Here is a 23,617-nt window from a genome sequence, read left to right as displayed (position 1 = left end):
AGCTTGCTACAGGAAGTGTGTGACTGGGGACAAGACTTGAGGTTTGTAGAGCCTGGCTTCCCCTTGTCAGAGCTGGCCAGCTCACTCTTGTTGCTGCTCCCTTCCAGCTGATGTGGCAAGATGTGATGTCCAGATTCTGCGTCGTCATGCTTTTTCCTGTCATGGTGGAACTTCCCCTGGGGACTGTAAGGCACAATAAGCCCTTTCCTCCCATCAGCTGCCCTTGGGTGGGTGTTTTGTCCTAATAGGGAGACACTAACTGCGACAGTGGCTCATCAGCTGCTTTTGTGATAAATTACCCTGGGCCATGTGCATGGTCCTAATGCAATTTCAGGAAAAGGTGGACAGAAGAGTTGGTGTCTTTGACGGGAAGCTACAAGGGCTTGAGCCGCCAGTCCAGACATGTGTGCAGCCTACAGAAAATGGAAACGTGCTCTTCCATGGCTTCTGAAGGAGCTCTTCTGACAGTTACCCCATTACAACTGATTTTGGACAGCTGACCTATGTGACAGAACAAGGAAATAAATAACCATTTACAAATTTAAAACAACATGTGCCTCAGGTTTTCGGTGTTAATCACCTTAACTTTGCTCTCCTGTTCTTTATCTCAAAGCAGGCATATGGAGGCAATGAAGTTTGAGTTTCAGGGTCCTGGATTCATAGATTTTTAAGAGTTTCTAGGGATAAATAAGCCAGGTTGCAACTGGGAAACATTCCTGAGACATGTCCCAAGAGATCTTAGAAGGACCAGAATTACCAAAGCTCTAATAATTTCTCATTTCTGTTCATAATTCTGAGTAAATTCTTATATTCACAAGTAATATGGTCTTGGTGATTTCTTTTTACTGATTTTTATTGTTGTTGTTTTGAGATGGGGTCGACGTAGCCCAGGCTGGCCTCAAGCTCATTATCCTCTTGCCTCATAGTCCCCAGTGATAGTATTAAAGCTGTGTAACATCACAACCTGTTTTCAATTGATTAAATATTTTCTTTATTATTGACAAGTTTCATAATTATAGATAATAAACCATAACAATTCCCTCCCCCCACTTTCCCCTTCACAACTCCACTCTCCACCATATCCTCTTCCCCTCTTTTTTTTTTTAATTTTTATTAACATTTTCCATGAGTATAAAATATATCCCATGGTAATTCCCTCCCTCCCCACCCCCACACTTTCCCATTTGAAATTCCATTCTCCATCATATTACCTCCCCATTACAATCATTGTAATTACATATATACAATATCAACCTATTAAGTATCCTCCTCCCTTCCTTTCTCTACCCTTTATGTTTCCTTTTCAACTTACTAGCCTCTGCTACTAAGTATTTTCATTCTCACGCAGAAGCCCAGTCATCTGTAGCTAGGATCCACATATGAGAGAACATGTGGCACTTGGCTTTCTGGGCCTGGGTTACCTCACTTAGTATAATCCTTTCCAGGTCCATCCATTTTTCTGCAAATTTCATAACTTCATTTTTCTTTACCGCTGAGTAGAACTCCATTGTATAAATGTGCCACATCTTCATTATCCACTCATCTGTTGAGGGACATCTAGGCTGGTTCCATTTCCCAGCTATTATAAATTGAGCAGCAATAAACATGGTTGAGCATGTACTTCTAAGGAAATGAGATGAGTCCTTTGGATATATGCCTAGGAGTGCTATAGCTGGGTCATATGGTAGATCAATCTCTAGCTGTTTTAGGAACCTCCACACTGATTTCCAAATGGCTGGACCAGATTGCATTCCCACCAGCAGTGCAGAAGGGTTCCTTCTTTTCCACATCCCCGCCAACATTTATGATCATTTGTTTTCATGATGGTGGCCAATCTGACAGGAGTGAGATGGAATCTCAGTGTAGTTTTAATCTGCATTTCCCTGATGACTAGTGACGTAGAACATTTTTTTAGATGCTTATATGCCATTCGTATTTCTTCCTTTGAGAACTCTCTATTTAGCTCCATAGCCCATTTTTTGATTGGCTTGTTTGATTCCTTATTATTTAACTTTTTGAGTTCTTTGTATATCCTAGATATTAATCCTCTATCAGATATATAGCTGGCGAAGATTTTTTCCCATTCTGTAGGTTGCCTCTTTGCTTTTTTCACTGTGTCCTTTGCGGTGCAAAATCTTTGTAATTTCATTAGGTCCCAGTGGTTAATCTGTGGTTTTATTGCCTGAGCAATTGGGGTTGTATTCAGAAAGTCTTTGCCAAGACCAATATGTTGAAGGGTTTCCCCTACTTTTTCCTCTAGCAGTTTCAAAGTTTCCGGTCTGATGTTAAGGTCTTTAATCCATTTGGACTTAATTCTTGTGCACGGCGAGAGAGAAGAATCTATTTTCATCCTTCTGCAGATTTTCATCCAGTTTTCAAAACACCATTTGCTGAAGAGGCTGTCTCTTCTCCAATGAGTATTTTTGGCATTTTTATCGAATATCAGGTGGCTATAGCTACTTGGGCTTACATCTGGGTCCTCTATTCTGTTCCACTGATCTACATGTCTGTTTTTGTGCCAGTACCATGCTGTTTTTGTTACTATGGCTCTGTAGTATAGGTTAAAATCAGGTATGGTGATACCACCAGCCTCTTTTTTGTTGCTCAGTATTATTTTAGATATTCGAGGTTTTTTGTGATTCCAAATGAATTTTTGGATTGTTTTTTCTATTTCCATGAAGAAAGCCTTTGGAATTTTGATAGGGATTGCATTAAATGTGTAGATTGCTTTTGGTAAGATTGCCATTTTCACGATATTGATTCTTCCAAGCCAGGAACAAGGGATGTTTCTCCACTTTCTAGTGTCTTCTGCAATTTCTCGCTTGAGTGTTTTAAAGTTCTCATTGTATAGATTCTTTACTTCCTTGGTTAGGTTTATTCCAAGATATTTTATTTTTTTGATGCAATTGTGAATGGGAGTGATTCTCTGATTTCATCCTCTGTGTGTTTGTTGTTAGCATATATGAAGGCTACTGATTTCTGTGTATTTATTTTGTATCCTGCTACATTGCTGTAGGTTTTGATCAGTTCTAACAGCTTGCTAGTAGAGTCTTTAGGGTCCTTATGTATAGAATCATGTCATCTGCAAATAATGATAACTTGATTTCTTCCTTTCCAATTTGTATCCCTTTTATGTGTGTCTCTTGCCTTATTGCTATGGCTAAGACTTCCAAAACTATATTAAATAAAAGTGGGGACAGTGGACACCCTTGTCTTGTTCCTGATTTTAGTGGAAAAGCTTCCAGTTTTTCCCCATTTAGTAATATGTTGGCTGTAGGCTTGTCATAAATAGCCTTTATTATATTGAGATATGTTCCTTCTATTCCCAGTCTCTGTAGGACTTTTATCATGAAGTGATGTTGGATTTTGTCAAATGCTTTCTCTGCATCTAATGAGATGATCATGTGATTTTTGTCCTTCAACCCGTTTATGTGATGTATTACATTTATAGATTTGCGTATGTTGAACCATCCCTGCATCTCTGGGATAAAGCCTACTTGGTCAGGGTGAATGATCTTTTTGATATACTCTTGTATTCTGTTTGCCAATATTTTGTTGAGAATTTTTGCATCTATGTTCATGAGGGAGATTGGTCTGTAATTTTCTTTTTTTGTTCTATCTTTGCCTGGTTTTGGTATCAGGGTGATGCTGGCCTCATAGAAGGAGTTTGGTAGAATTCCTTCTTTTTCTATTTCCTGGAAAAGCTTAAGAAGCAATGGTGTTAGCTCTTCCTTAAAAGTCTGGTAAAATTCAGCAGTGAATCCATCCAGGCCTGGGCTTTTTTTAGTTGGGAGATTATTGATAACTGTTCGGATCTCCATGTTTGTTATAGGTCTATTTAAGTGATTAATCTCATTTTGATTTAATTTAGGTAGGTCATATAGATCAAGGAAATCACCCATTTCTTTCAGATTTTCATACTTTGTGGAGTATATGCTTTTATAGTATGTCCCTATGATTTTTTGAATTTCTCTGGAATCTGTTGTGATGTTACCTTGTTCATCTCTGATTTTATTAATTTGTGTCTCTTCTCTCTTTCTTTTGGTCAGATTTGCTAAGGGTTTATCAATCTTGTTTATCCTTTCAAAGAACCAACTCTTTGTTTCATTAATTCTTTGGATTGTTCTTTTTGTTTCTATTTCATTAATTTCTGCCCTAATCTTTATTATTTCTTCCCGTCTACTGATTTTTGGTTTGCCTTGTTCTTCTTTTCCAAGGCTTTAAGGCGAAGCATTAGGTCGTTTACTTGTGACCTTTCTAATTTCTTAATATAGGCACTTAAGGCTATAAATTTACCTCTTAGAACTGCCTTCATTGTGTCCCAGAGATTTTGGTATGTTGTGTTCTCATTATCATTTGACTCTATAAATTTTTTGATCTCCTTTTTGATTTCTTCATTGACCCACTCATCATTTAATAGTGTATTGTTTAGTTTCCATGATTTTGTGTATGCTCTATAGCCTTTCTTGCTAATGATTTGTAGTTTAATTCCATGGTGGTCAGATAGAATGCAAGGAATTATTTCAATTTTCCTGAATTTGTTAAGATTTGCTTTGTGTCCTAATATATGGTCTATTTTATTTTATTTATTTTTTTTAAAATTTTTTTTGTTCATTATTTATTTATTTATTTGACAGTGACAGAGAGAGAAAGAGACAGAGAGAGAGAGAGGTTGAGAACAGGCGCACCAGGGCTTCTAGCCACTGCAGACGAATTCCAGATGCGTGCGCCCCCTTGTGCATCTGGCTAACGTGGGACCTGGGGAACCGAGCCTCGAACCGGGGTCCTTAGGCTTCACAGGCAAGCGCTTAACCACTAAGCCATCTCTCCAGCCCTATGGTCTATTTTAGAGAATGTTCCATGTGCTGCTGAAAAGAATGTATAATCTGCAGCCTTTGGATGAAATGTCCTGTATATATCTGTTAGGTCCATTCCTTCTATGACCTCATTTAGTCCAGATGCCTCTCTGTTTATTCTTTCCCTGGATGACCTGTCAATTGATGAGAGTAGGGTGTTAAAGTCACCCACCACCACTGTGTTTCGTGTTATCTGTGACCTTAGTTCTAATAGTGTTTGTTTGACGAATTTGGGAGCCCCCATGTTAGGTGCATATATGTTTAGGATTGTAATGTCCTCCTGTTGGAGTGTGCCCTTAATCAATATAAAGTGACCTTCCTTATCTTTCTTGACTAACGTCGGACTAAAGTCTACCCTGTCTGATATTAGGATAGCAACCCCTGCTTGTTTTCTAGGCCCATTTGCTTGAAACACCGTCTTCCAACCTTTCACCCTAAGATAATGTCTATCCTTTGTAGAAAGTTGAGTTTCTTGGAGACAACAAATTGTAGGATCCTGCTTTTTAACCCAGTCTGCAAATCTATGTCTTTTCGTTGGGGCATTGAGACCGTTGATATTAAGAGATATTATTGAAAGGTGTGTATTTATGTTTGCCATTTTTTTGTGTGTGTGTGTGTGTGTTACTGGTTCTACCTGTGTTCTCTTCTGTTAACTGGTATTTGAGTATAGCTTGTTTTTTCTAGGTTCCTTATATGTGTGCTTTTCCTTTTGTTCAGCATGGAGGATTCTATCAAGCATTTTCTGTAGAGCTGGTTTTGTCTTCAAATACTCCTTTAACCTGCTTTTGTCATGGAATGTCTTTATTTCTCCATCTATTTGAATGGATAACTTTGCAGGATAAAGTAACCTTGGTTGACAGTTGTTATCTTTCAGAACTTGGAATATATCACTCCAAGCCCTTCTGGCTTTAAAAGTTTGTGTTGAATAATCTGCTGTAATCCTGATGGGCTTGCTTTTGTAGGTAACTTGATTTTTCTCTCTAACTGCTTTCAATATTTTTTCTTTGGTGTGTGTGTTTGGGAGTTTTATTATAATATGGCGAGGAGAGGTTCTTTCTGGGTTTTGTCTGGCTGGGGTTCTAAAGGCTTCCTGTATCTGTATTGGCACCTCTTTCCCAATTTGGGGGAAATTTTCCTCAATGATTTTGTTGAAGATGCCTACTATGCCTTTGGAGTGGAGTTCTTCTCCTTCTACTATGCCCTGAATTCTTATATTGGATCTTTTCATAGTGTCCCGAATATCTTGAAATTCCCACTCATACTTTTCTATAAGTTTGTCTTTCTCTTTGTTGGACTGCATTAGGTCTGCCACCTGGTCTTCTAGCTTAGATATTCTGTCCTCTCCCTCATCCATCCTACTGGTGAGATTTTCTACAGAGTTTTTTATTTCATTAACTGTGTTCTTCATTGCTAGTAATTCTGACTGGTTTTTCTTTATTATTTCAATTTCCCTATTTATGTCTTGTATTGCCTTCTTTATTTCATTAAATTGGTGTCCTGCCTCTTCTTTGATTCCTTTGATTTCCTCTTTGATTGTTTTCATGTGTTCTTTGACCTCTTTGAACATATTTATAATTATTCTTTTGAACTCTTTCTCAGGTATTTCCTCTAACTCTTTCTCACTGGAGGACATTTCTGATGCATTAATACTTTTAGGTGGATTTATATCGTCTTGCTTTTTAGTGTTTCTTGTGTTATAATGTATATATTTTTGCATCTTGGATTAAGTTAATGCTTGGATTTTCTAGCTAGCTATGTATTCTTAGCTGTATCAATTGATTTGATGTAATATATTTTCAGGGTAGGACCTTAAGGTGTTAGGTGTGGCTCTTAAGACTCTCAGAGTATCTACAAAGATGTTCTTAGGGGTTGAGTTTCCCTGCTATAGGAGTATTCAAGCAGGCTGAGTGGAATAAAATACAGGTAGATTCTAAAATTTAACTAAACACTGTACACATTCAATCAAAAACAGCCCCGAGTATGTATACAAGAGTAGTTATTATAATGACCAGATCCTCTATCAACAAAGAGGTTTAGATTTCTGGTCTGTTGAGGGATCCAAGTCAGCTTGTGACCAAGTGAGACCCTTCCCTGGTGCAATCCCAGTTACCTTGGGTGATTTTGATCTCAGTCAAGTTGCTGCCTGGGTCGTCGGGCTGCTGTTCTGATTTCTGGAGCTGGGCACTTGCTTTTCCTACGGGGCAAACTGAGCCGCTGCTGCTGCCTCTGCTGCTGCTGTAGCTGCCACTGCTGGAGCCACCACTGCTGCTGAAGCTGCTGCTGCTGTGTCCACTGCCGCTGCTCCCCCTGAAGCTGCTGCCACCGAGTCTGCCACTGCTGCCACTCCTGGGTCCGCTGCTGCTGGGGCCGCTGTTACCGGTGCTGGAGCCGCTGATGTTCCTGCCGAACTCTGCTCCTGCTTGGGTCCCGCTGTCAGCCCAAGTTGACGTGGCCGGGTCCCGGGCCGCTGCTCTGTTCGCTGGAGCTGGGCTCAGGCGGTGGGGGAGGGGAGGGAGCCGCGGCTGCTCTGGTTCCCTTGCTGTTCCACGTGTTCTTCTACCTCGCGGTCTGCTCCTCCGCTGCTCGCTGCCGCTCTCCCCTCACGTTTCCCGAGTTGCGGAGAGCGCGGTGTGAGGGGAAAATCCCGCACCTGGCTTTTCCTGCAGCTCGAGCCAAGTCTGGCGGCTTTCTGCTGCGCCGCGGGCGCGGCGGTTGGCCGAGCTGCCGGAGTCGCTTTTCCCATCTGTGCAGGCTCTGGATGCTCTAGAACTCTTCTACTTCCCTGGTGCCACTTCAATTTCCTATACACCTCACTTTTTAGTAAAAGTGTGTATTTTGCTGAGTTTTTTGGGTCTTTTTCCCCCTAGGCTGCTTTGGCGTGGTACCTACGCCGCCATCTTAACCGGAAGTCCTCTTCCCCTCTTGATCAGTCTTTTATTTTGATGTCATCATCTTTTACTCCTATTATACTGGTCTTGTGTAGGTAGTGCCAAGTACTGTAAGGTCATGGATATCCATGCCATTTTGTGTCTGGAAGAGTGAATTGTAAGGAGTCTTTCCTTTGGCTCTTACATTTTTCCTGCCACCTCTTCTGCAATGGACCCTGAGCTTTGGAAGGTGTTATAGAGAGATTTCAGGGCTGAGCACTCCTCTGTCACCTCCTCTCAGCACTATGGTGCTTTCTGAGTCATTCCAGAGGTCACTGCCATCTGAAAAGAGAAGCTTCTCTAACCAAAAGTGAGAATAGCATTAATATATGGGTATGAACATTAAGAAAAGCGTTTACGAGGCAGCTTGGTGAGTATAATGTATGCATTTAGACAGATACCAGCAGGCATTACACCCATAGGACTCATGATTTTCCCATCATAGGTTTCAAGTATCAGGCATGTATTCCCTCTGATGGTTGGGATTTCAACTAAGGTAGCCTATGGATGTGACTCCGAAGTCCTACAGCTTCTAGAGCATTTGGGATTGATATAGGGTCTCCTGAAAAGTCAACACAGGGGTGAGGACTTTCCTTTGGCTCTTACATTTTTCCTGCCACCTCTTCTGCAATGGAAGGTGTTATAGAGAGATTATAGGACAGCGGGTCTCAACTCTGTTTTCTGTGTAGTCTCATTGCTAGCATTGGGTGCCTGGGTTGGTAATTCTGAAAAAAAAAAAAAAAATCCTGGCCCGTCAGATGTTTGCATAGTTTACCAGAAACAGGTCATAGACTCCTGTGGTGCAAAGGATATTTATTAATGCTGTGGGGACAAAGCAGGTCACATAGTGTGCATCAATTGCACATGTAATCTCACTTGTTTGAATTAACCAAACAGATAACCATATTTTTTTCCCTGAAATATCGGATTTCTATATATTCATTTTGTTTCAAGAGGAAACAAATAACTGAAAATAAAGCCCCACTTTTCAGTAAGTAGACCTTGATGGAGGGTTATACCAGGAAGCCCTTGGCTATAAGTGGTGTTCGGGGAGTCTTAGTGCTCCAAAAAGTTGGCAGCCTTTGGAACATGCATTCCTTACAGGTGGTGCTTCAGAGAGAACAAAGGTCCCTGAAGGAACATTAGACTCTGGAGAAACATGGCTTAACCAAGAAGATACCTGGTTTTGGAGACAAAGCCATACCTTCATATTCTTAGCTCAAATCTAGGAAGAGGCTTCTCACGAAAAAACACCCTGCAAGAAACTTGAGCTCTCCTCATTCATTTGGCATATGTGTTTCACAAAGGATGAGGGATAAGAGAATAGCCTATGATTATTCATCTTTATTACTCTAAATCATAAATGGCAGTTTCAGAATGACTACACCAACACCATCACCACTAATTATAACTATTAAAAAGTTTTTAAAAAGGTATGCAATGCTATTCATTTATTCAACAACTTATTTAACAGCAACTCCAGACCAGTATTGCATTCTGTGCTGCCAGGGACACGGCTTGCTGCTCCCTGGTTCCTTCACTTTGTAAGGATTCAGTCCTGTGATCTAAGATGGCAGCATGCACTTCACGAGGCAGGGTAGAGGAAGAAAAAAAAAAAACCGTTACCCTCTGACATTCCTATTTCTGTTTATGTTCAAGGCCATGACAACTGCAAAAGACTCAGGCCATCTATTACCATACACAAATGAAAGGACGAGTATTGGGTGATGACAACCAGTACCCGCTGCCACAGGCATTAACTGCAGGATGTCACCACTGGCAATTTGAGTGTTTTGGGTCAGCGAACTCTGCTGTGAGGGGCTGTCCTGTGCATTGGGGACTGGGCTAGCAGCATCCCTGCCTGCTCACTGGAGGCACCCTAGTTTTGATAACCAAAGTCATCCTAAATATTGTCAAATATTTGTTGAGTGCATTCTCTCCATTCCCTGTTGAGCACCTCAGATTTATTCTGCACGGGAACTGTGTTAGTCATCAGGAAAGGGGAAAAAGCCAAACCACAAGTGAGATCAATGCAGACAGTAAGTAGTATGAAGAAAACCATCGTGAGAAGCCAGATGGACATGGGGATATATAGCACCCGATAGGGAAAGAACTGGAATTCATGTGTGGCTGGCAGTGTGGGAGTCTGATGAAATCTTGGCGGTTTGATTGAGTGTAATGAAAGGTACTTGTACCACTTTGAGGAGGGAATGACATTTATTTATTTTTTAAAAATCAAATGGTATATGTGTGTATGTGCATGAGAAGCGTTAAAAGATGCAAGGAGGGCTGGGTGTGGTGGCGCATGCCTTTAATCCCAACACTCGGGAGGCAGAGGTAGGAGGATTGCCATGAGTTCGAGGCCACCCTGAGACTACAGAGTGAATTCCAGGTCAGCCTGAGCTAGAGTGAAACCCTACCTCAAAAAACCAACCAACCAACCAAACAAACAAACAAAAAAGATGCAAGGAGGGGGCTACAGGGATGGCCCAGCTTAAAAATGCTCACAAAGTCTACCAGCCATATGCATCTGGTGTTTGTTAGCAGTGGCAAGAAGCCTTAACATGTGTAAGTAAACGATTTTTAAACTTTTTAGAGACAGCAAGAATTGGCACGCCAGGCCCTCAGCCACTGAAGTCAAATTCCAGATGCTTGTGCCACCTAGTCACCTAGTGGGCACGTACGACCTTATGCGCTCGGCTTATGTGGGATCTGGAGAGTTGAGCATGAGTCCTTAGGCTTCGCAGGCAAGTGCCTTAACTACTAAGCCATCTCTCCAGCCCTAAATGATTTTTAAATAAAACAGCAGGCAGGGAGATCAGAAAGAGGTTGCCTTAATAGTCTAAGTGAGAGGCAATTGTCACTAAGAGTTTAGTATTGACAGTAGGAATAGAGAAAACAGAAGGAGAAAAATAACTGAGACTGGAAGAGGCAACCTTTGATTTACCATTATCACTGGGATAGCCCAAGTGTTTTTAAAGGATATTTGTTTTCCACACTTTACAGATCTGTCTTGTATATTCCTATTAACATCATGTAGCAGCTAAAACAAATTACCACCGATTTGGTAGTGCAAATAATCACACTATCTCATGTGTCTGGAAGCCAAAAGTCAGTATGGTGTCTGCAGGGCCATGATCATGAGAAAAATCTGTTCTTTGCTTGTTGTAGCATCTGGTGGCTTCTCCTTCACTTTTGGATACATCACTCCAATGGCTACCTCTGTGGTCACATTGCCATTCCCTTTTTTTTCGAGACATGGTCTCACTCTGTAGTTTAGGGTGGTCCTGTCTAGGCTTCTTGAGTTCTGGGAACACAGGTGTGAGCCATTTGTCCAGCATCACCATTTCCACTTTTGTGGCAGTATCTCCTTTCCCTTACTAGGATACTCATAACTGAATTTAGGGCCCACTCAGTACCTAGTATAATCTCTCCACCTCAAGATCCTTAATCACATCTTTTGGCATATAAGGAATAATTTTCAGGATACAGACATTAAGACAAGGGTATCTCAGGATGGAGAGACAGCTTAGAGGTTAAGGCCCTTGCTTGTGAAGCTTAAGGATTCACGTTTGACTCTCTACATCCCATGCAAGACAGATGCACAAGGTGACGCAAGTGTGCAAGATGGCATAAGCACACAAGGTGGCACATACTTTTGAATTTCAGTTATAGTGGCTGGAGGCCCTGGTGTGCCAATTCTTTCTCCCTTTCTATCTGTCTCTTACATAAAACAAAAGGCCAGTCTGTTGGGTTTTCCTCAAAAAAACAAACATATATATATATGACAAGGATATCTCTTGAATTCAAACAGAAATCAGCCTAGTACAGTTCCTGAAGTATGAAACCACTTTAAAGGAGGGGCTAATAAAATAGAGATCACTGTGAAGGTAATTTAAAGTGCTGTTTAGTAAATGATGAAATGTTGTAGAAAAAGAAAACAGAAATCTGTATAAGCAGATGTTCAAGATTTATAGGGTAGATGGGCTGAGATGGAAAAAATACCAGAGGGCTCCATGAGCTTTAGACAAACCACTCTAGATATTAAAGTAAATGTGCATGCTTAAAATGACTGCTGTATTCACCCACTGGCTAATGGGCACTCAGATGCCTGCCATGTCTCTAGGAGGGCTAAGTATAGGTCATGCAGCTATGTTGGCCCACAGATGGTAAGGTCATGAGAATGAGGACGTAGAACTAGACTAGATCACAAAGGCAGGGAGAGAACAGGCTTCTGTGCATCCAAGCTGCTGTGGTTGGAAGAGTCCAGTGAGGAGTGACACTGAAGGAAAGCCAGGGCCAGTACCAAGATCTTAAGTACGGGTGATACTGAGAGATCTGAGCAGGGTTGCGTCATCACAGCTATCTCAGAATGCAGTCACATTCAGACTCTGCACTGGGGGGAAGCTTAGTACATCCCTGGAATGGGATCCTAGTTCCCCAAATGCTGGGATAAATGACTTAGTGAGGAACTTGGGCACTAAGGAATGATAAGGCAGGAATCTAATTGCTAGTATTGGGGTCCAAGATAGAGCTTAGCAAGCAACAAGATGACTCCTGCTAAACCCTATCATGTCTAGTGTGAACGTCTTTTGTGCTGCTTCCTGAGAAACCAGAACTTCAGGAAAGTTTCAAATAGGAAGAAAAGTCTGATAAACCTCTGTAGTCCTGATGGAAAAAGGCAGGGATAATAATTCTGTCTGAATTTATACTAACAGCCAGAGACATAAGCCATTACTGATAATGAAAAATAATTGAATAGTGGATCTAGACCCATGGATTAAGTATTTCCTCATATTACAGGGTTTGCTAAACACAATCACAGGATGTAGCCTATACCATAATAATGCCCCTCATTTCTTTCCCCCCAAATCCAGCCTCCACTGAATCTACTTCCCAATTAGTCGATCTTTTATTTTGATGTCATCATTTTTCCTCCTATTATGAAGGTCTTGTGTAGGCAATGTCAGATACTGTGAGGTCATGGATATCAAGGAATATCTGGAAGACAGCATTGTAAGCAGTCCCACCCTTCCTTTGGCTCTTACATTCTTTTTGCCACTGCAAAATATTTTTATTTATTTACAAGAGGAGAGAGAGACAGGGAGACAGAAAGACACCCAGACCTCTTGCCATTGCACACAAACTCCAGATGCACAAGTCACTTCATGCATCTGGCTTTAGGTGGGTCCTGAGGAACTGAACCTGGGCCGGTAGGCTTTGCAAGCAAGCACCTTTAACAGCAGAGCCACCTCCCCAGCCCCTGATTTAATCCATTCATTCATTTTTTTCCTTTTCCTTTTTCTTTTAAAAAGTATAAAATCTTTATTTTTTAATGATTATAACAAGATGTTTCATATGGATATATCATGTGTCAGTATCCTCTTTTCCCTCGTACCTGCTCCCATTCCATTGGGGATGTTCCTCAGTGGGGTTGCAAGTACTCCCCATGGGGTTGTAGTTTATGCATTGTGGGAGCAGTAGTCACTGAGGGTTCTTTTAAATATTTTTATTTTTATTTATTTATTTGACAGAGAAAGAAGAGAGAGAGAGAATGGGTGCGCCAGGGCCTTCAGCCACTGCAAATGAATTCCAGACACATGTGTCCCTTGTGCATCTGGCTAATGTGGGTCTGGGAATCAAACCTGGGTCCTTTGGCTTTGCAGCCAAATGCCTTAACTGCTAAGCCATACCCCATTGAAGGTGGAAGCCTTGCATCATATTTCAGGATTTTTTTTTTTTTTTGGTTCTAAGTTTGTATCATAAATTCTTTTTTTATTATTAGTTATGTACACAGTGTGTAAAAAGCCATGTTGGTACCATGGTTAGCCTCCTCCCTCCACAGTGACCCTCCTGTTGGGGAATGTGGGTTGTGCATTGTGGGGGTAGCCATCAGTTATGGGGAAGAGGCAATGTCTCTGTGTATAATGTTCCAATTTGTGGCTCTAACAATCTTTCCTACCCTCTTCTGCAAATTTCCCTGAGCCATGTTAGGTATGTTTTAGGTAAAAAACTATGGGATACTTCACAGATTTGCATGTCATCCTTTTGCATGGGCCTTGCTAATCTTCTCTGTGTATCGTTTCAATTTTAGTATATGTGCTGCTGAAGCGAGCACTCTTTTTGTTTTTTGAGGTAGGGTCTCACTCTAGCCCTGGTTGACCTGGAATTTACTACGTAGTCTTAGGGTAACCTTGAACTCATGGTGATTCTTTCACCTCTGGCTCCCAGTGCTGGATTAAAGGCATGCACTACTATGCCCAGCTCTGATCTAATTCTTAAAGCTGTGCATTTTCTCCTTATTTGTATGCTTCTCTTACATTAGGGTTAATTTCTGTAGAATAAGCAAGATCTCAAACATTATCTATATGTTTACCCATGTAATGATCACTTTGGTATTTCTAAGTCTGTAGCTTGAGATGTCATTTGCTTAGTTCTCTATCTCAGCATTCTCTTTCCTTGTTATTTATGGTACTGTCAAGCCCATATGGTGTAACTCATTTCTTATCCTTAAATGTCTCCTTCATGTCTCTTTTCTAGCAGTAGCTCCTGACTTTTACCTGAGACTTACGTATTTTCTCCTTTCATTCCACAGTGAAACAAATAAAATACACAAAAAACTGGGTGTTAAAATTATAACAAACAACAGAAGTTGAAACAAAGATGACAAAAGTAAAAACTCAGAGCTGGAGAGACGGTTCAGCGGTGAAGACAATTGGCTGCACAGCCAAAGGACCCCAGTTTGATTCCCCAGGACCCATGTAAGCCAGATGTACAAGGGGGTACATGAATCTGAAGTTTGTTTGCAGTGGCTGGAGGCCCTGACATGCTCATTCTCTTTCTCTCTCTCTCTCAAATAAATAAATATATACACATACATATGCAACATACACATATATATTAAAAAAGTAAAAACTCCAGTTATTATTTTCCATTCTCTTTTATATTTAAGTCTGTATGAGACAAGGAAGTGCTTTTCACATCTAAACAATGGAACAACCTGAGTCATATTGATCATACAGTCTCTATTTCTAAATGAATATTTGAATGGAAAGTAGTATTTAACATTAACTTTTAGAATATATAAACATCTTAAAGAAACTGTGGTACACCAACACATGTATTTTGAGGTAATATTTGTATAATTAGTAACATTCACAACCATAGAAAATACTACTTTTTGGATGTCATACACGAACTTTTCAAGTCAAGAATTCCATATTGTAAATGAATTCAATTCAGTGTTATGACAGTTATGCAAATGGATATAAACTCTACTACTAAATGTACTTGAAAAGGTGGAATACTTACTGATTATGCATTACTAAGACAAGTGTCAATAAAAAACACAGTTCAACAGGTGCAGAAGCATAGTAAAAAAAATAATTACCAGCTGAGCTGTATTACTAGAGTGAACTATAGTATCAGCAGGCTTAAAAAACCCTAAGGCTACCTTTGTCATTGTTCTTTCTGGCTTTTTCCTATGAATTCAGAGGCTACATTTGATCATTTATCCTTATATAATTTCCCTGGAAATAATCTTGCTGATATTGGACATTTTTTAAACACATCATCATCATCTGATTAGATTACTGAAAACCCACCAAAGCTTTTAATGCTATTAATGGTTTCATGCAACTTGAAGAAATTTTAATTTAGAAAGTAAATGGCTAATGAATTGTTCTTTTTATTGGAAAACAGCCACCATAAACCAGGTTTTTATCAATATGAAAATATGTAATTACCATGCTCATATTTGTCTAAAGGACTGGAATACATACATTATATCTGAAACATCAAATAGTTTGATGTCATTACTATATACTCTATATGTGTCATTACTGTATACTCTATATGTCATAAAAAATACTGGCTGCTAATAGTGCATTTTTTCTGAGCTGAATTTTAAGATCTCAAGTGGCAACCAAAATAATAAATTATCTTGACACGGTGTATCACAATCTTCTTTCATAAGATTCACAGGCTTTTCTTATGGCCTTTTTCTAGATGATTCTATAAGAAAAAAATGACAAATAATATTCACAGATATAGAAACTTTCTTTTATGGCTAGATATTAGGAGAAGAGTCAAATGTGAAAATATTGACTGACATTTTAAACATTATAAAACTGGTGTTATATTTGAAAAAAATGTTAAGAGGGAAAAAGTGACATTCTTGATGTTCATTTTTTTTCCATGCCTTAATCTGTTTTGCTTTTGTTTCACGTTAACCCCAGGAAAACAAAATTTTTAAAATTCCCTTACTGCAAACCCAATTAAAGTTTTTGGCAAAGAAAGAATGAAGATAAGCAAAGGAAAAAAAAAAAAAAAGAGAGGGGTGGCTTTTCTTCTTTTCTTTCTTCTCAGGTTAGAACTGGCTTTATATGTTTTCCTGATTATGTTGTGGAAAAACTATAATAAAGCCTTTAAAAATGAATGGACTGGAATAGGAATTAACCATAAGAAGTCACTTGAATTAAGAAAGTAAAATGTTTATAGCAAAGAAGAAATTTTAAGCCGGGGGTGGTGGCGCACGCCTTTAATCCCAGCACATGGGAGGCAGAGGTAGGTGTATCGCAGTGAGTTCAAGGCCACCCTGAGGCTACATAGTGAATTCCAGGTCAGCCTGGACTAGAACAAGACCCTACCTTGAAAAACCAAGAAAAAGAAAAAGAAACAACAAAAACAAAATTTTGGGCTGGAGAGATGATTTAGGTTAAGGTGCTTCTCTGCAAAGCCAAATGATCCAGGTTCGATTCCCTAGGACCCAAGTAAGCAAGATGCCAAAGGTGGCACATGTGTCTGGAGTTCATTTGCAGTGGCTAGAGGCCCTAGTGTGCCCATTTCTCTCTCTTTTTATCTCAAATAAATAAATAAAAATAAAACATTCAAAAAAAGAGATCTTGGTGCCAGTGTATTTGGGGCCACTTACATACACTCTGGGCTGGTGAGGGGCATGGTGTATGCTTCAGACAGAATCTATTTTCTTTATCTGAAATCCGCAAGAACAGAAGATGACCAATATCTACCAAAAAGACAAGAATAGACTGCTAAAGCCCTGTTAGCAGATGAACTGCCTCTAGCGCAGCAGCCAGGGCCCAGGTGAAACCAGAGTTGAACTGGTGAGATGAGCAAGAGTGCGGCTTCCCCGGCAATCCTGACAACCTGACCAGGCTGGTGGAGACAGACACAGAGGAGACTCAGCATGCACCAAAGCAGAAATCGAGAGCTCAACTCTAAAGTAGAATTCAAGCACACCCATCAGGCTCCGGGAATTTGGTGGAAGAGGGATGGAAAGAAGAGCCATGGGGTGGGAGGGAATATCCAGAGGCATTGCCCCCTTCCCCAAAACTGACTGCTGCTCTCCCAACTCATATATCACAACTCCATGGTGAATAAAAGGAGTCCCATTCAACACATGATGTGCCCATACAACGTTTCTACTTAATAATAAAAAAGAAATCTTGCCAGGTGTGGTGGTGCATGCCTTTAATCCCAGCACTCAGGATGCAGAGGCAGAGGAAGGTGGATCATCGTGAGTTCGAGGCCACCCTGAGACTAGTTAATGAATTCCAGGTCAGCCTGGGCTAGAGTGAAACCCTATCTTAAAAACCAAAAAAAAAAAAAAAAAAAAAAAGAAATAAAACAGAATTCCATGATGTTATTACTTGTACAATGAAGTTTTATCCACTTGTTTTCTATGCCTCCACAGTAACTCAGCGTCACTCAATCAAAGAAGACATTTAGAATGGTAACCTATTCCTTTCACACACTTACACATGCTTCACCCCCTTTAGATATATACCATAGCCTTAACGGAGAGAATAAGTCTTCTAAGTCTTTTACATGAAATAAAAATGAGTAGGGCCTAACAGATCTGTGATGCAAATAAGCCTAGTTGTTTTTTTTTTTTTTTTTTTTCCTCTAGAAGGGAACCAGGGCAAATAAGGAAAGAGGCAAAGATAACATGTTTTGGAGGGACTATTTTATACTGTTTATTTAGTGCCTATAATGGGGAGGGGACTCAGATGGGGAAATCCAAATCAAGTTAAAAGATGCAAAATGAGATTTGATTATGGGAAAGAAACTGGTTTCTCCATCTTTTACTTTTGTTTTCTTAATGTATTGTTTACATTATACTTGTTTCATTTAAAGCATCTCATATAAAATCAAGTTAGTAACTTTTCCAAAGAACCTTAGTATATAATTACTAAGACTGCTCTACGAATAAAAGTAAGCTGGGCATGGTGGCGCATGTCTTTAATTCCAGCACTAGGAAGGCAAAGGCAGGAGGACTGTTGTGAGTTTGAGGCCACCCTGACATTACATATTGATTTCTAGGTGAGCCTGGGCTACAGTGAGGTTCTACCTCAACAAACCGAAAAACAAACAACAAAAAAAATAGAAGTAAACTTCATGAGGACAAAATGAATTCATATAGCCTGTAGATTGTCTTTAGCTATCTTTTGCCTTTTCAGAATGTGAACATCTGTTAGTTATAAGAAGACAGCCTCATTAAATACATCTGTATTTCAGAATCTTACACAGGTTCTCACACTACACAATGGAGGGTAGGTAGATGGACAGAACACATTAACTATTAGCATCTTGTGATCACATAGACTTAAAGTTCAGCTGGGCAGAGTGGTGCACGTCTTTAATTCCAGCACTCGGGAGGCAGAGGTAGGAGGATTGCTGTGAGTTCGAGGCTACCCCGAGACTACATAGTGAATTCCAGGTCAGCCTGAGCTAGAGTGAAATGCTACCTCAGAAAACCAGAAAAACAAACAAAACAACAAAAAATAAAACCTTAAAGTTCTTTCTTACACAGGACCTGGGGTGATGCTCATTAAGTTGTCATAACTCTCATTAAACAATGAAGTAGCCAAGGTGCCTAGATGTTAAATGATTCAGAAGGTTACAGGAACTGAGTTGTTTTAATCTTTCCAAATGATACTTCAGGGAGTTGATCTTATAGGTGATGAGACAGTAAATACACTAAACCAGGTGGTACGATCAGCCCTAGCAAAAGCAGAAAACCACCATCACCTCTTGGGCTGAAGGGGCAACAGGGATAGTCATACAGTTAGGAAGTCTAGGAATGTGGGCCAGTGAATGGAAGATGCCAATAGGGACTGTTGCCTTGGAGGGAAGGAACTAGAGCCATGAAGGAGATGGTACCTAAAGCAGAAAGTAGTCCTGCCTGTTTTTTGTCCCCCTCTCTACCTGCTTTCAGTCTTCTATTAATGCCTTGCACTGGCTAAACTTGCTCAGAAGTCAGAAGGCACATCTAGGAAATTCACATCTCAGAGACACGGAGGGAGCAGTGGTGAGGAAGAGAACCAGTCCAAGGATACGTGGCCTGAGAAGCAGCTGGGCAAGCTGCTTCAAGAGAGCAGCTGTGGAAGACAAGACTTCCTGACTTTGATGCCCACACTGAAATGCTATCACTTTTTAAAAGGTCATAAAATTTCTGTTTCTTAATATCTTTGTCTATATAAAGGGATATTAAAATATTTTAGCTTATTGAGTTATAGTGGGAGTAAATCTGACAATATATATAAGGCCATTAGCCAAGTATTTTGTCCAGAGCACACCTGAATAAATGTATTTTTAAAAAAGGATACAAGTAGAAATTAGATTAAGGCTTAACTGTGCTATCAAACCAGAGGAAGGATTCCTTTCCAATTAAACAGGTATAACTACTATTTTCTTGGAGAGGGCACTCATAGATATCTTCCACCCTCTTTGCTAAGAACGCAGAAGCTCCAAGCTTAGTGGGCCAGGTGGGGGCAGGGTATAGAAATCTTAACATATTCTACAGGGACTGAGTTACCCCTAGCTGTCAGTTACCATTAACTGTTATTACAACAGAGACATTTAGAAATGGACACTGGTCATAAAAAACTGAGGCCATATTCTTGATTAAGCTTTTTCTATTAAAGGATGTAAGCAGTTCTTGTATCATGAAAAAGTTCCTCACCACTCCGTCCCCTAAAAGAGTGTGGATCCTCATCATGATCTTGCAAATAGAGGGAAAAAAATCTGCTTAGACAAGAGGCCTCAGAAGTGACTTCCTTTTCCCAAACTGGATCTTGAAGATGCCATGGGTATTTCTTATTATGCCCTGAGGAGGTCAGCAATTTCATGAAGTCTACAGATGGGGAAGGAGTAAGGACTGGTCTTGCTGAAAAAGTAACCATCTACTCCAGACCATATGAACAGAGCCCCTTAGTATTCCAGGACTGGAACAGAGAGGGTATTGGCCCTTCTGGTTGCCATGTCTTTCCTTTAAAACAGCTGGGAATACCAGATTACACATGCTTTGGGGTTGAATCTTGATTGGCTGAAGTGGTGACTAAGAAGTCATTCTTTCGATAAATTTCTGCAGAGGAAGTGATACTAGTGATCACGGTATTCATTATCACACCTTTTCTAACAACCTCCCTTCCTTTTGTATTATTTTATTTTATATTTTTGTTTTTCAAGGTAGAAACTCTGGCTTAGGCTTACTTGGAATCCACTATGAAGTTTCAGGGTGGCCTCAAACTCACGGTGATCCTCCTATCTCTGCCTCCCGAGTGCTGAGATTAAAGGTGTGTACCACCATGCCCGGCCCTTTTGTAGTTTTTGACATCATCCTTGTATGTATCCAAGGCTGGCTTTGAACTCAAGAGCCTCCTCTCTCAACCTTCCAAGTGCTTGACTTATGGGCATGTGCTAGCACACTTGGCTAACCGCTATCATTTCCGTAAGTGTTCCCATTCAGCCAGGGACAATGCTATTGAGTTCTCATCATAATCCAAAGAGGAAGGTATTGCTTTGATTTTACCCATGAAGAGAGTGTGTCCCCAGTGGTTTAGACAGTCTTCTAGGATCATAAAGCCAGCACGAGGCCAAATACAGGCTTATCAAGTCTGATTTGAGAGTCCATGAGCACAGGACTCATTTGCCACATGCCACAGCTGCCTCTGCAATAGTGTCTCCCATAATTTTCCACAAGTGAGGCTAGGAAGTGCTAGGGTTTAAGTGTGGGGTAGAGTGCTTGTCTATTATGCATGGTGACCTTGAGTTTCAGCAAAACTTCTCCCCAAAACAGAACAGTAGGAAAAAAAATCGTGGTTGGAAAATTAATTCAGGTGAGTAGCTGATAGATGAAATGAAGGAGAAAGACAAGCCCAAGAAGGATGAATGTTTGGAACTAACTCTTGTTGAAGCAGAGAGGTAGAAAAAGAGGTAGACCTGACTGCAGCTTTAACAAGAAAGTTCTTTCTATTGACATCTTTCATATCAATTTTGGAAGTAAAGCAGGTACCCAAATGTCATTGTCTCCTGTCCTAAGGCATCTAAAGCACTGGAACAGAGGGAGAAGTGCTATGTGGAATTTCATTCAACATTTAGCCTCAGCTTGGCATGAATTTGGCAAACATTATAGGCAGTGAATATCAAAACTTTTCCAGAACTATTTTTCAATGCTGCCATTTAATTCTTTTCTTTCAAACTTCACCAGAGTGCTCAGTTCTAAAAGGGACATCTGTATCACCTATATAAGGCTTAGGGAACATTGTAGAAGAGGGAGAGGAAGGAATCTAAGAGCCAAAGGATAAGGAAGAGGATAAAGGAACACTGGTTGTTGTCCTCTGAACTCAAAGCGGCTGATGTTACCTGCGACCCAGCAGAGTTCCCGCATTGATGGTGGGGGAGTAGTTACAAGGCCTCCACCCCACCCTGAGGAGCTTTGCAAAGATCTGGTAGCTAATGGTTGGTGGGGGAGAGCAGAAGTTTTCTTCAGTGATATAAAAACACTAGTGAATTGCTCATACTCCAGCTCATGCAAGCAACATTCATTACACTCAAGTGAGTCACCACACACTCTCTCTCTCTCTCTTAAAAAAAAAAAAAAAAAAAAAAAAGATAGCAAAGTGGACTAGTGGGGAAGAAGGGGTCAGTGGAGAGAGCCACTGAGCAAGAGAAGGTAATGGGGGTTGAAAATGATCAAAAGGCATGGTATATGTATAAAATTGTCAACAAATAAAATAAGTTTTAAAAGTTACCAAGACTGGAATATTGCACACTAGCATGTCAGCAATTCTTTATGATTTTAACTATCTTCTTTCTATTTTGCTACAATGTCCTAACTGATATTTGGCTTCCTTAACAGTTTGAAAAAAATGAGGACAAAGCTCACCACCTTGATTTGTGAAGGACCAAAAGTCCAAATATTTCACTTAAGTAATTATTGTTTCAAGAAACTTCAAGTACATAAAATGCATGTTGCTCACCTGAAGTTCCGAGTGCTCTTTGAGGAGTCGATCATATTCCTTGGAAAGTCTCTCTGACTGCATCTTCATAGTTGTCACATCATTTTGTGCCCTAAGAAGAGCTAAAAACATCAAATAGAACTTTAGTTTGAAATAGTTCTCAAACAGAAAAGCCAAAAGACCTAATATTTACTAATTTACCTAATATTTACTCAAATCCACCAACTGTTAATGTGGTCCTTACATCTGCTTCCCATAGTCTCTATATACAGTTATTTTCTCAGATTATTGGGAATTGTGGACACATGTTCCTTTTCTTTTTAATTATTTTTTAGGGGGGTTTCGAGGTAGGGTCTCACTCTAGCCCAGGCTGACCTGGAATTTACTCTGTCTCAGGCTGGCCTTGAACTCACAGCAATCCTCCTACCTCTGCCTCCTTAGTGCTGGGATTAAAGGCGTGCACTACCACGTCTGGCCCTTTTCTATTTTTTCATTGTATGTTTCCAAAGAGCAAAATATTCTCTACCATAACCATATGTAATTACTAAGTTTAAGAAATGTCAACATAATACACTTATGTAACCTACCACCAATATTTCAATTGTAAAAATGTATCCTTTAAGCATTTTTCATGTCTACTCCATGATACAGTCTTAGATGCCATTTGCATTTACCTATTACACTACTTTAATGTGAAATTATGCTCCAATCTTACATCAGCCTCCCTCTTTTCATCTTTTACAACATTGACATTTTTAAGATAGGCCACTTTAACAACAGAATCATCTTCATTTTGGTTTTGTCTGATGTTTCTTCATGATTAAATTCAGGTTATTCATTCCACTTACTTATGAATATAATAAAAACACTACCTCTAATGCTTCCCAGGGCATCCAGAGACCAATCCCCCTGCACCTCTCACTGTTGATTCATAAGTGGGAAGATAAATTAGACAATGCAAACACTCTGCTTTCTGTTAAAATGTTTCCCTGGTATTTAGCATCCACTGGCTGATAATTTTTGCCTAAACCAGTTATAATAATTGGAAAATGGTCATTTTCTAACTTCACCTTCCATCCACATTATCCAGTTAATACTGTACTTCCTTTCTTTTCTATTCACCTATCCATACATCCATCTGCTTACCTACCCACTCAGTGTCAATGTGAACTCAAACACACTGGTTCCTACGTTTTCAAGGACTCATTCAAGAGCCAGGCGTGGTGGTACCCATATTTAATCCCAGCACTTGGGAGGCAGAGATAGGAGGATCACCATGAGTTTGAGAGGACATAGTGAATTCCAGGTCAGCCTGGGCTAGAGTGAGACCCTACCTCGGGGGGTGAGGGTAGAACTTGTTCATTGCTAGATTTAATTATTTTGTAGCTAAAACTTCCCTAGATTTGTTAGTGAGAATGTTTTCAGGTTGTCTTTGAACTCTACTGATTATCTTCTCTTTCTCTTCATTTTAAAATTATTTCTTTACTTTCTGGCATATATTTCAGGTTTAGCCTAAGCATTCTGGTTCATCTGCAGCTCAGGCATTATAGAACAGGCAATCCAAAGGGTCTGA

General features: G+C 40.1%; 1 protein-coding gene and 1 non-coding gene across 3 annotated transcripts in view; both read right to left on the bottom strand.

The window, feature by feature from the left end:
* Positions 1 to 13,792: 13,792 nt before the first annotated feature.
* LOC123455386 lies at positions 13,793 to 13,901 on the bottom strand. The gene has a single exon (XR_006633875.1). It is a non-coding gene; the product is annotated as a U6 spliceosomal RNA (small nuclear RNA).
* Positions 13,902 to 14,707: 806 nt separating this feature from the next.
* Positions 14,708 to 23,617, bottom strand: part of Bcap29 (B cell receptor associated protein 29) — a 45,519-nt gene continuing 36,609 nt past the window's right edge. For both annotated transcript variants that reach the window (XM_045135924.1, XM_045135923.1), the window contains exons 7-8: positions 22,066 to 22,166; positions 14,708 to 15,796 (exon numbers count right to left, since the gene is read on the bottom strand). In XM_045135924.1, coding sequence (XP_044991859.1) covers positions 15,761 to 15,796; positions 22,066 to 22,166 — 137 coding nt within the window. In that variant the 3' untranslated portion in view covers positions 14,708 to 15,760. The remainder of the gene's footprint in view (positions 15,797 to 22,065; positions 22,167 to 23,617) is intronic.

This window comes from Jaculus jaculus, chromosome 16 (assembly GCF_020740685.1).
Source record: "Jaculus jaculus isolate mJacJac1 chromosome 16, mJacJac1.mat.Y.cur, whole genome shotgun sequence".
Classification (NCBI taxonomy): Eukaryota; Metazoa; Chordata; class Mammalia; order Rodentia; family Dipodidae; genus Jaculus; species Jaculus jaculus.
Note: the sequence above shows the minus strand (reverse complement) of the source record. Positions and strands in the feature narration are given on the sequence as shown.